The sequence below is a fragment of the Zophobas morio genome, unplaced genomic scaffold (genome assembly GCF_036711695.1).
Source record: "Zophobas morio isolate AGI-343-1 ecotype UQ-CSIRO unplaced genomic scaffold, CSIRO_AGI_Zmor_V1 ptg000012l, whole genome shotgun sequence".
NCBI classification, from domain to species: Eukaryota; Metazoa; Arthropoda; class Insecta; order Coleoptera; family Tenebrionidae; genus Zophobas; species Zophobas morio.
The window spans coordinates 10,509,339-10,522,900 of NW_026972117.1; the positions used below are offsets into that span (position 1 = coordinate 10,509,339).

The following is a 13,562-nucleotide window of genomic DNA, read 5'->3' on the forward strand; positions in this document are numbered from 1 at the left end:
AAAATCCAGCGTTTTTCATACCAGAAACACGTTTTTTCTTTGTAGACCAAAATCACCTACGACGGTCTCATCGAGCGCTCTCCCGACCGCAGACCCTTCATTTTAACCCGATCGCACTTCGCCGGATCCCAGAGGTACGCGGCGGTTTGGACCGGGGACAACGACGCCCAGTGGCCGCATTTGCAAGCTAGTTTCCCCATGTGCCTGTCGGAGGCTCTGGGCGGGATGAGTTTCTGTGGCGCGGACGTTGGAGGGTTCTTCCATAATCCCGACACGGAGTTGTTGCAAAGGTGGTACCAGACTGGGATCTGGTTGCCGTTCTATCGTGCCCACGCCCATATTGATACCAGGCGTCGGGAACCGTATCTTTTCGCGGAAGATGTGCGCATGCGCATAAGGAACGCGTTGAGGTTGCGGTACGCCCTTTTGCCCTTGTGGTATACGCTGTTTAGGGAGCACGAAACAACAGGCGAGCCTGTGATTAGACCGCTGTTCTATGTGTATCCCAACGATCCTAATGTTGTGGATGTTGATAATGAGCTTCTCGTGGGTAAGTTTTTCACAAAAAAAAAAAAAAAAAAAAATAACGATTGTAAGGTACTCTAATTCATGTATTAATAATTTAAAAAAAAGGAGATCGAATTTTGGCCCGGCCTGTAACCGAAGCTGGAGTTTCGTCCGTCAGCGTGTACTTACCTGGAGGTGCCAATGAGTTTTGGTACGACGTTGAAGATTTCAAGCAATACCAAGGGACGGGGGTTATCACTATACCAGTGACACTTGATAAAGTAATTTTGTATTAATGAGGAAAATTGTAATCACTTGAAGAATATTTTTTAGAATCCTGCTTTCTACCGAGGCGGTAGTATTATACCTAGAAAAGACAGACCACGAAGATCTTCCTCTCTCACTCATCATGACCCTTACACACTATATATAGCCTTAGATAGCAATGTATGTAACACTTTCAGTTTATTGCTTTTATGTTTTCTCGACGTTTCATGACCCTTAGAGTATGAAAAAAAAGGTCCGCATTTTCGTCTGTCTGTTTCGCCTGTCCGAATTTTTATTAGACAGATAATCTCTGAAACTATTGGACTGATTGTTGTCAAATTTTGGAAGAATGTCCCCACTAATTTCATTTTTATAAAATAAGATAATTATTCACATGTGGTTTATGAGTCCGTGTTCAGATTCAACATTTTGCAATTTAATTGTGCAACTGCAAACTTTATTCGTTGATCCCCTTCCAAAAAATTGATGACATCACAAAATTTTGTACTGGAAAAACTCACTTGAAACAAACGCGTAGCATGCTTCTTTACATTTACTTTAATAGTACATCTATATCATTATTTTAACTTATAAGGGGTCAACAAAAAGAATTAATTCACAAAATCAAATCTTTTCGAAAAATCTTTGAACAAACTTTTTGATATCACTTTTTTTTTTTTCATTTACTTATTTTTTTTTCAAATTTTCTATTTTTAAATGTTTCTGTTTTATAATTTTTTTTTCTACTTTAATCTTTCCAATTTTTTTAGTTTCTCCACTTCCAGAGTTTTCAATTTTTTTTTCTTCAATTTTTCGATTTGCGCTTTATCAATTTTGTCATTTTCGATATTACAATTTTTCATTTTTTGATTTTTCAGTTTCTCAATTTTTAATTTTTCAAATTTTCAATTTTTCGCTTCCTCAGTTTTCCAAGTTCTTGATTTTTATTTTCACCATTAATTTCCATTTTCTCGATTTTATATCACAATTTTTTGTTTTTTCATATTCTTTATTTTTTCAATTTTATAAAAAGAAATATGGTTTTGGTTTATTCAGTTTTTCAAATGTTTTTCGATGCAAGAAAATTGAAAAATCGAACAATCAGAACATCCCAAAAAATTGAAAAATCTAAAAAACTGAAAAAACGAAAAATTGCCAAATCGAAAAACAGAAGAAACGAAAAATTGAAACATTGAAAAACTGAAAATCGAGAAACTTAAAAATCGAAGAAAATAAATTACTCGAAAATATGTAAAGAAGAAAAAACGAACCGAATCGAAAAATTGGAAATTCTAAAAATTGTAAAATCGGAAAATTTTATCTAGTTTTATCTTCCGATTTTTCAGTTTCTTAATTTTTCGATTTTTCAATTTTTTGCTTCCTCAATTTTTCAAGTTTTTGATTTTATGTCACAATTTTTCGTTTTTTTAGTTCCTTTATATTTTAATGTTTCTTTCGATTTTAGAATTTTTCGCTTATTCGATTTTTCAATTTTGCAGATTTTGGATTTCTCAATTTTCCAATTTCTTTAATTTCAAATCAAAAAAGCAGAAAATCGAAAAATTGAAACACTGAAAAATTGAGAAACTTGAAAATCGAAAAAGAATTAATAATCGAAAGATTTTTCAGTTTCCAGTTTCTCAACTTTAATTTGTTCATGTGTCTACATAATGGTATTTTTTCATTTTTTAACTTCTTGTTTTTAACTGTTCATCTTTTTAATTTTTTCGATTTTAATTTTTCACTTTTGCAATTTTTCGAATTTTTAATTTTTCAATTCTTCATGTTTCCATTTTCCCGAGTTTTCAATTTCCATTTCAAGTTATCGTTTGTTCAATTTTTTGCTTTTCGAATGTCAGTTTTTCGATTTCACAATTTTTCGTTCTTTCGATTTTGCAATTTTTTCGATTTTTCAATTTTTTGCTCAATTTTTCAAATTCTTGATTTTGTCACAATTTTTCGTTTTTTCAGTTCCTTTATTTTTTCAGCGTTTCTTTCAATTTTATCATTTTTTGCGTATTCAATTTTTCAAGTTTTTGATTTTATGTCACAATTTTTCGTTTTTTTTTTCTTTATATTTCAATGTTTCTTTCTATTTTATAATTTTCCGCTTATTCGATTTTTCAATTTTGCAGATTTTGGATTTCTCAATTTTCCAATTTCTTTAATTTCAAATCAAAAAAGCGGAAAATTCAAAAATTGAAACACTGAAAAATTGAGAAACTTGAAAATCGAAAAAAAAAAAAAATTAATAATCGAAAAATTTTTCAGTTTCCAGTTTTTCAACTTTAATTTTTCCATGTATCTACATAATGGTATTTTTTTCATTTTTTAAACTTCTTGTTTTTAACTGTTCATCTTTTTAATTTTTTCGATTTTAATTTTTCACTTTTGCAATTTTTCGAATTTTTAATTTTTCAATTCTTCATGTTTCCATTTTCCCGAGTTTTCAATTTCCATTTCAAGTTATCGTTTGCTCAATTTTTCGCTTTTCGAATGTCAATTTTTCGATTTCACAATTTTTCGTTCTTTCGTTTATGCAATTTTTTCGATTCTTCAATTTCTCGTTTCTTCAATTATTCGAGTTTTTGATTTCCAATTTTTAGACTTTTCAAAGTTTTCATTTTATACTTTTTCGCAATTTAATTTTTGATTTTTCAGTTTTTCAATGTTTCTGTTTTGATTCGAAAAGTTGAAAAATCGGGAAACTAAAAAAGTGGAAAATCGAAAAATTGCAAATCGAAGTACTGAAGAAACGAAAAATTGAAACACTGAAAAACCGAAAAATCAACAAACTTGAAAATCGAAAAAAAATCATAATCGAAAAATTGGAAAAAAAAAATAAATCGCATCAAAAAATTGGAAAACCCAAAAATTATAAAATCGTTTTTTCAATTTTTCAATTTCCCATTTCTCAACTTTAATTTTCCCATGTCTCTGTTAGTATTTTTTCACTTTTTAAACTTCTTGTTTTTAACTGTTTATATTTCTAATTTTTTCAATTTTTCACTTTTGCAATTTTTCAAATTTTTAATTTAATACTTAATGTCTGCTTTTTTTCGAGTTTCAATTTACATTTTCAAGTTTTCGTTTATTTAATTTTTCGTGTTTCGAATGTCAGTTTTTCGATTTCACAATTTTTCCTTCTTTTAATTTTGCAATTTTTTTCATTTTTTCATTTCCTTTATTTTTTCAGCGTTTCTTTCGATTTTATAATTTTTTGCTTATTCAGTTTTTGAAATTTTGAATTTTTGATTTTTCAATTTTTCGTTTTTTCAATTATTCAAATTTTTTATTTCCAATTTTTAGATTTTTCAGAGTTTTCATTTTATACTTTTTCGCAATTTAATTTTTGATTTTTCAGTTTTTCAATGTTTCTGTTTTTGATTCGAAAAGTTGAAAAATCGGGAAACTAAAAAAGCGGAAAATCCAAAAATTGCAAATCGAAGAACTGAAGAAACGAAAAATTGAAACACTGAAAAACCGAATCAAACGTGAAAATGGAAAAAAAATCATAATCGAAAAATTGGAAAGAAAAAAAAATAAATCGCATCAAAAAATTGGAAAACCCAAAAATTATAAAATCGAAAAATTATAAAACCGTCTTTTCAATTTTTCAATTTCCCATTTCTCAACTTTAATTTTCCCATGTTTCTATTGGTATTTTCTTAATTTTTAAACTTCTTGTTTTTAACTGTTCATGTTTTTAATTTTTTCAATTTTTCACTTTTGCAATTTTTCGAATTTTTAATTTTTCAGTACTTCAGTACTTTTTCTCTAGTTTCAATTTACATTTTCAAGTTTTCGTTTATTTAATTTTTCGTTTTTCGAATGTCAATTTTTCGATTTCACAATTTTTTCTTCTTTCAATGTTGCAATTTTTTCATTTTTTTCATTTCCTTTATTTTTTCAGCGTTTCTTCCGCTTTTATAATTTACTGCTTATTCAATTTTTGAAATTTTGATTTTTCAATTTTAAAATTTTTTAATTTAGCAATTTTTGGATTTCTCAATTATCCGATTTTCCGATTTTTTAAATTTTTAATACTTCGATTTTACAATATTTCGATTTTCCAGTGTGTCGTTTCTTCAGTTATTCAAGTTTTTGATTTCCAATTTTTACATTTTTCAAAGTTTTCATTTTATACTCTTTCGTAATTTCATTTTTGATTTTTTAGTTTTTCAATGTTACAATTTTTCTGTTTTTGATTCGAAAAGTTGAAACATCGAGAAACTAAAAATCGAGAAACGTAAAAATCAAAGAAATTAATGACGCGAAAAATTGGAAAGAAAAAACAAACAAATCAAAAAATTAGAAAACCCAAAAATTGTAAAATCGAAAAATTATAATAAGAATCGTCTTTTCAATATTTCAATTTCCAGTTTCTCAACTGCAATTTTTCGATGTTTCTATCATTCGTTTCTTCAATTTTTAAAGTTCTTGTTTTTAACTGTTCATCTTTTTAATTTTTTCAGTTTTTCGATTTCAATTTTTCACTTTTGCAATTTTTCGAATTTTCAATTTTTCAATTCTTCGTGGAATTTTCAATTTATATTGTCAAATTTTCGTGTGGTCAATTTTTCGTTCTTTCGATTTTGCAATTTTTGAATTGTTTTTCAATTTTGCAACTTTTTAAATTTTTAAGTTTTGTGATTTTTTTGTTTTTAAATTTTTCGATTTTTCAATTTTTTGTGTCTTCAGCATTTCGGTTTAATAAATTTTCGATTTGAATTTTTCAAATTTTTAGTCGAAAAACTGAAAACTAGAAAAATTGCAAATCAAAAATTGAAAAAAAGAAAAATTGAAAAATCGAGAAACTGAAAAATCTAAAATTGAAAAAACAAAAAATTGAAAACCGAGAAATTGGAAAATTCAAAAATTTTAAAATATTACACTGAAAAAAAGAAAAATTATAATATTGGAACATTGAAAAATTGAAAAATCCTACAAATAAAGAAAATAAAAAACCAAAAATTGGAAAATTGAAAAATTTAAACTTAAAAACCCAAAAAAAACTGAAGAACTGGTTTTAGTACTGGTTATCAGAAAAAAAATCGTAAAAATTCTTTATAACTTTTATTGGAATCCGGATGTGTCGGATTGTACTTTAGGGGCGAGGAAAGTTCTGTCGAAATAATTTTCCACCAATTTTTTTTTTCTTTTTTTGTGGTTTTTGTTTTAATGCAGTGTGTTTTAGAAATCAGCTTCCGGAACTTTGTACATAGACGACGGCCAAAGCTTTAATTACCGCAATAAAAAATATCTCTACTTGAACTTTGAATTTAAAGACAATACTTTAACCAGCAGGTGGGTTATTGCTATTATAATAGGACTGTGACTATCTCTATTTTAAAATTTTGTGTCATTTTAGCTTGATTGATAAAACCGATTATCCAACTGATGCCTGGATCGAGAGGGTGGTTATTCTAGGACCACCTGCGGGAATAAATAAAGCAAAACTTAACAGTAAAAGTACGAATCAAAATTAACTTAAGTTGTTAATAATTATGTGGTGATAATTTACCTTTTCAGGTTTAGGAACTGTGAGTTTGGAAACGTCCTATGACGGAGAAAATCGCTCTCTGACTGTGCGTAAACCAGGTGTCAATATTAGAGAGCCGTTTACTTTGAAGCTTCATTAAAATAGCGTTAAACGAAATTAGAAAATGTACCTTTACGCTATTAATACGTAGTAGTTTTAATTTGTGATACTTACATCGTTAATAGTCTTGATTGTCGCTCGAGAGTTTACATGTTTACATCGTTAATGTTCTTGATTTTCAGCCGATATTAAATAATTACAAATTTGTTTTATTTTCAAATTTTTACAGCTCTACCTTTCACCTTGATTTTTTAAAAATAGGACGTCACTTACACCCAACGTATGAATAAAAGTGATGTCACTTTTGTCGTAACTATCGTGCGTATTAATAAAAGCGGTATAAAAAATCGGGTGTCTACACACACACCGAGGAAGCGGTTTTTACGGTCAGAATATAAATAGGTTCTTTGCCACTGCCAAATGACATGTTTTTTTCAAATAAATTTGATTTTCGCTTCCCAAACTACAACTATAAACACGTGTTGCTTAAAAATAATACATCTGGGCAATTATTGTTATCGTGGTATCATCAAATTTCTCGAGCGTTAGTCAGCTTTTAAAACAAAGTATGAATCTTCAGCTATGGATAAAATTAGTGCTGTAAAACAAGGTAATTATTTTTTTTTTATTTTAAGACACAATTTTTAGGTCGGGCGCTTTGTTTGAAAATTGATAATCCGTGAATAAGTCCATTATAAATCATGTGTAAATTTTGTTGTTCTGTTGGATCTTTAAGGAAAAGGGTACGTGGAAATGTAAAATTTAACAATAAGAAAAAAGTGCTTGCAAAATAGCTTGTTTGGGTTTATTTTCAAAAATTACTGCAATTTTACTTAATTGTTGCTGTCTGTTATGATTTTTTTTGAACATGTTATTGCAATGAACTGGAACCGAGAAAATAAAATGAACCAAAGTTGGTGTTGTCTGTCAAGCTTTGGGTGGTACTACTGTCTAAGTTTGACATAAGTCAATGCATGTTTGTAACTTTCTTTTGTCAGGTTGACCACATATTTAAATTTTATGATGGCATACCTGATATAAAATTGACTTTTGGGCGCCAATTTAGTAGTTGCCATCTTCTCATTGATTTTTAGGCGCGCTTATGTCAGAACTCAAGGTCCCTTTATAGTGATTAGGTTAGGGTATATCATGACCTTGAAGAGACATGTTGATGACGTAGAAAATACCTCTTGCGCGGTTATTTTTAAATCTAGTTACTTTTTCCCATTACATTGTAAGAGCGATTTTGCCGAAACTGGCATTTTGGTTACAAAACCTTTGTAGCCAGGACGTAATGACAGTCAGGGTAGTTCTCAACAAGATCCTAAAAACCCTAGCGAGGTACTTTCTACGTCACAACCGAGTGGTGGCTCCCCTGCCCCCTGTAACAGGTCTGTCCACAAACTCGCTGTATGCACTAACCTAGTCACTATTACTGCCCATTCACAATGGACATAAGGCATAACAAGTACATAAAGCTTACATAAATACATAAAGTTGAAACGATGGAAAACGTGTACCCCTGTTCACAGTGGACGAACGTAATTCTTATGCTTATGAACGTTTTATGTAATCCTTGTGTGCGTACATAAAGTTGAAACAAGTTCAACTTTGTGCACGAATTACGTCAAAATTATGTTAAAATCTAGGGACTTTTGAATGCTGCTATTGAATTCCCTTTGACAGTTGGCACTTGGCACTTCACACCTTTGATTAAATTATATAAATTATAATCAAAGCTTCACACTGCGAGTCTGTTCTGTACTGCGAGTTGTCAAGTTCGAATATCGTATGAAATTGTAGGTTAGATATTTTGATTGACTCAGTTTGAGGTTAGCCGTTTTTATGTTTAGCCAGGAGTTATTCCGTTCTGCGTTTGCGCAGTTTAACAATTCTTACAGAGTTCACTCTGTCCACTGTGAACGTAGATAAGCATAAGCCAGACACAAACCAAAAACGTAAATTATGTTATGCGCTCGTTCTTATGTCTTATGTCCATTGTGAATGGGCAGTTAAGTAACCTTGGTCAGAACTGATAATTTTGACCTGGCATGCTAACACTGCTGCCAATAATTCAGAATTGCCAACTCAAAAAAAAAGAAATATCTCGAAAGAAAGAGGCCGAAAGAGACAACTTTAAGAAATGTTGAAAGATAATTCGAAAAGTAGACATCGAAATGATAAGCGGCCATCTTAATCATGTCAGTCAGGTATGCCACCAAAAAATTTTAAATATGTTACCAACCTGATTAAAAAAAGACAATCACAAAATTAAGTTTTGTGAAAATTACTCTGCTACAGACCGCAATAGTAAGCAAAAACCCTAAAGTCATGGTTGCAACTTTCCGGTTTTTGCAGCTTTTTATTTCTTCAATTTTTACTTCCCGAGCGTAAGCAAAGGAAGTATTGTAATCGAGTCCGTCGGCCGACTCTCTGCTTTTACGTTTTCTCGATCTTTCATGACCCCTAGAAGACGAAGAAATAGGTCTCCCATTTCCGTCTGTCTGTCCGTCTGTCCGTCCGTCTGTCCGTCCGTCCGTCTGTCCGTCTGTCCGTCTGCCCCCGGATTTTTATTAGACAGATAATCTCCGAAAGTACTCGACCGATTGTTGTGAAATTTTGTACTTATATTAAGAATATCATGTAGATGGTAAAACGCTAACCAAAATTTGTCTAATCATCCCCACCACTAATGCGATGACGTCACTTCAAAATTGTACATAGTAAATGGGTTTTCAATTGTATAAAATAACATAGTCCTACACATGTAGTTTACAACTCCGAATCGACTTTTCACCCGAAACGTCCAGATTTTTGGAAAAAAAATCAAAATTATAAAACAACATTTTGAAATTTAATTTTTAATCTGCTAACCAGAATGCTTTGAAATGTTGTAGATGTTTTAAGGCTATAAAGAGCATCATAAATCTTTAGTCAAAAAATATTTGCTTACCCCCTCCAAAAACTTGATGACGTCAGCTCAAAAGTTTGTGGAATAAATCATATCTAAAATGTACAAAATATGATGAGTCTGTACTTGTGATCTATCACTCCATTCATATTTTTTGGATTTGCATATACAGGGTGACTCAAAAAAATTAATGAATGCGTAAATATATTTTATTGATTTAATCAGGAACTACAAAACCGAATGCTCTGAAATCTTGCAGATGTTTTAAGGCCATAAAGAGCATAATAAATGTTTAGTCAAAATATATTTGCTTATCCCCTCCAAAAACTTGATGACGTCAACTCGAAAGTTTGCCGAATAAATCATATCTAAAATGTACAAAATATGATGAGCCTGTACTTGTCATTTATCACTCCATTCATATTTTTTGGATTTGCATATACAGAGTGACTCAAAAAAATTAATGAATGCGTAAATATATTTTATTGATTTAATCAGGAACTACAAAACGGAATGCTCTGACATCTTGCAGATGTTTGAAGGTTATAAAGAGCATAATAAATGTTTAGTCAAAATATATTTGCTTATCCCCTCCAAAAACTTGATGACGTCAGCTCGAAAATTTGCCGAATAAATCATATCTAAAATGTACAAAATATGATCAGTCTGTACTTGTGATCTATCACTCCATTCATATTTTTTGGATTTGCATATACAGGGTGATTCAAGAAAATAAATGAAAGCGTAAATTTATTTTACTGATTTACTCAGGAATTACAAAACCGAATGCTTCGAAATCTTGAAGATATTTTAAAATTATCATAAGCATGGTAAATTTTTGATCAAAATGTATTTGGTCGTCCCCCCTAAAAAATTTATGACGGCACCACAAAATTTTGCTGAGTAAATCCTATCTAAAATGTACAAAATATGGTCAGTCTCTTCTTGTGATTTATCATTCCATTCAAATTTTTTCGATTTGCATATACAGGGTGACTCAAAAAAATTAATGAATGCGTAAATTAATTTTATTGATTTAATCAGGAACTACAAAACCGAATGCTTTGAAATCTTGCAGATGTTTTAAGGTTATAAAAGCATACTAAATTTTTAGTCAAAATATATTTGGTTATCTCCTACAAAAAACTGATGACGTCAGCTCAAAAGTTTGCCGAATAAATCGTATCTAAAATGTACAAAATATGATGAGTTTGTACTTGTGATTTATCATTCCATTCATATTTTTGGATTTGCATATGCAGGGTGACTCAAAAAAATTAATGAAGGCGTGAATTTATTTTATCGATTTAATCAGGAATTACAAAACCGAATGCTTTGAAATCTTGGGAATATTTTAATGTTATTATAAGCATGGTAAACTTTTGTTCAAAATGTATTTGTTCATCCCTCCTAAAAAAATTGATGACGTCACCCTTAAATTTTGCTGAATAAATCCTATCTAAAATGCAAAAAATATGATGAGTTTGTACTTGTGATTTATCATTCCATTCATATTTTTTAGATTTTCTTAAGAGGTGGTTCAAAAAAATTAATGAAGTCAATTTATTTTATTGATTAAATTAAAGGCAACACTTATTATTAGTATTACACCCCAACCAACCCAATTTGGTAGACACAAAATTTGTTAAAGGAAAAACTCGGTTGAAACATAAGGGTAGCATCGCTTATTTACATCGACTTTAACATTACAGACCTGCATTTGTTTTATGCGATCACTTGGTTCCGCGAATGTGAAATAGACATGTTTATAATCAACCAATTGTGAATTTCACCGTCAAGAATTAAAATAAAACCCAATGTTTTATATAATAAGCGGAAGTCGAAGCAATAAAACCGATGGTCGTTTTGTTTACAGTTTCTCTGTTTGACTTTCACGTATGCTGTTACGCTTGTCATCTTAAATTAAGAATGTTTATACATAAACGATTTTCAGTTGCTGTATACGCGAGTAAATTGTTTCGTTATTTTATTGATTATAAAAAATCAATATTCAAAACGACCCAATTCATTTTCCCGAAAATTTGGGAATACAATAATTTTATTCTTAGTATTACACTACATCTATCCCAACTGATATACGTGTCCTTGCAAAAATGTTGATGACGTCATCGCAATTTTTTTTAAATTCCCACTACAAAAATGTAATGAGAAAAAAACACAATAGCCATGCAGTCGTCAAGTTTCCGACAGCGAGGGAAGTACTGTATAAACTCTTTAGACCAATTTTTCGTTTTCATTTTTTTTATTGCAGTATTAAAATTTTCAATTTTTCGATATTTCAACTTCTGAATTTTACGATTGTTTTTCGAAAAAGATAAACTTAGCCCCGCTCACCCACCTCTCTCCTTTTTTTCCTCTCAAATAAGAAATAAATCTTATAGCAAAGAGTATAACAAAAAAAGTTACGTTTAATGCTTTTTTAATTTTTTCAGTTTTAGATTTTTCAGTATCACAATTGTTCTATTTTTCGTTCTTTCGATTTTAATTTGTTATTTTTCTAATTTTGATTTTAAATATGTATATTACAATTTTTAACATGTTTTACTCGTCCAGTTTTACGATTTTAGAATTTTTTCATTCCTCAATTATTGGATTTTAAAAATTTTTCAATTTTTCGATTTTCAATTTTTTGTTTCGGTTGTTTACTATCTTTATTTTTTCAATTTTTCGATTTTTCATTGTCCATATTTTATAATTATTCTTTTTTCAATGTGAAATTTTTCAGTTTTTGGATAGATCACTTTTTGAATCAATTTTTCGGTTTTTCAACTTTAGGATTTTTAATTTTTCGTCTTTCAATTTTAGACTTTTCACTTTCACGATTATTTAAATTTTCATTTCTTCACTTTTTTGATTTTCAATTTTTCGTTTCGGTTGTTTACTTTCTTTATTTTTTCAATTTTTCGATTTTTCATTGTCCATATTTTATAATTATTCTTTTTTCAATGTGAAATTTTTCAGTTTTTGGGTTGTTCACTTTTTGAATCTCTAATTTTTCGGTTTTTCGACTTTTATATTTTTTAATTTTTCGTCTTTCAATTTTAACTTTTTGCACTTTCGTGATTGTTCACTTTTTCGTTTCTTCAATTTTTGATTTATTTATTATTTTTCTAATTTTCATTTTAAATATGTATATTACAATTTTGAACATTTTTTACTTGTCCAGTTTTACGATTTTAGATTTTTTTTATTCCTCAATTATTGGATTTGAAAAATGTTTCAATTTTTCGATTTTCAATTTTTTGTTTCGGTTGTTTAGTATCTTTTATTTTTTCAATTTTTCGATTTTTCATTGTCCTGACTTTATAATTATTCGTTTTTCAATGTGAAAATTTTCAGTTTTTGGATAGATCACTTTTTGAATCAATTTTTCGGTTTTTCAATTTTAGGATTTTTAATTTTTCGTCTTTCAATTTTAGATTCTTCACTTTCACGATTATTTAATTTTTCATTTCTTCACTTTTTTGATTTTCAATTTTTCGTTTCGGTTGTTTACTTTCTTTATTTTAATCAATTTTTCGATTTTTCAATGTCGTGGTTTTATAAATATTCTTTTTTTCAAGGTGAAATTTTTCAATTTTTGAATTGTTCACTTTATGAATCTCTAATTTTTCGGTTTTTCAACGTTTATATTTTTTAATTTTTCGTTTTTCAATTTTAACTTTTTGCACTTTCGTGATTGTTTACTTTTTCGGTTCTTCAATTTTTGATTTATTTATAATTTTTCTAATTTTCATTTTAAATATGTATATTACAATTTTTAACATTTTTTACTTGTCCAGTTTTACGATTTTAGAATTTTTTCATTCCTTAATTATTGGATTTTAAAAATGTTTCAATTTTTCGATTTTCAATTTTTTGTTTCGGTTGTTTACTATCTTTATTTTTTCAATTTTTCGATTTTTCATTGTCCTGATTTTATAATTATTCTTTTTTTCAATGTGAAATTTTTCAGTTTTTGGATAGGTCACTTTTTGAATCAATTTTTCAGTTTTTCAACTTTAGGATTTTTAATTTTTCGTCTTTCAATTTAAATTTTTCACTTTCACGATTATTTAATTTTTCATTTCTTCACTTTTTTGATTTTCAATTTTTCGTTTCGGTTGCTTACTTTCTTTATTTTTTCAATTTTTCGATTTTTCAATGTCCTGATTTTATAAATATTCTTTTTTTCAGTGTGAAATTTTTCAATTTTTGGATTGTTCACTTTTTGAATCTCTAATTTTTCGGTTTTTCGACTTTTTAATTTTTCGT

At 29.0% G+C, this 13,562-nt stretch overlaps 1 protein-coding gene across 3 annotated transcripts in view; it reads left to right on the forward strand.

Annotated features, from left to right (window-relative positions):
* LOC135127764 (neutral alpha-glucosidase AB) overlaps window positions 1–13,562 on the forward strand; it is a 100,802-nt gene that overhangs the window by 8,088 nt on the left and 79,152 nt on the right. For 2 of the 3 annotated variants that reach the window (XM_064054359.1, XM_064054360.1), the window contains 6 exons: window positions 46–550; window positions 634–788; window positions 841–954; window positions 5,972–6,081; window positions 6,146–6,246; window positions 6,307–6,582. In XM_064054359.1, coding sequence (XP_063910429.1) covers window positions 46–550; window positions 634–788; window positions 841–954; window positions 5,972–6,081; window positions 6,146–6,246; window positions 6,307–6,416 — 1,095 coding nt within the window. In that variant the 3' untranslated portion in view covers window positions 6,417–6,582. Of the gene's footprint in view, window positions 1–45; window positions 551–633; window positions 789–840; window positions 1,014–5,971; window positions 6,082–6,145; window positions 6,247–6,306; window positions 6,583–13,562 lie in introns of those variants that run through there. The other variant, XM_064054361.1, reaches the window with a different exon arrangement.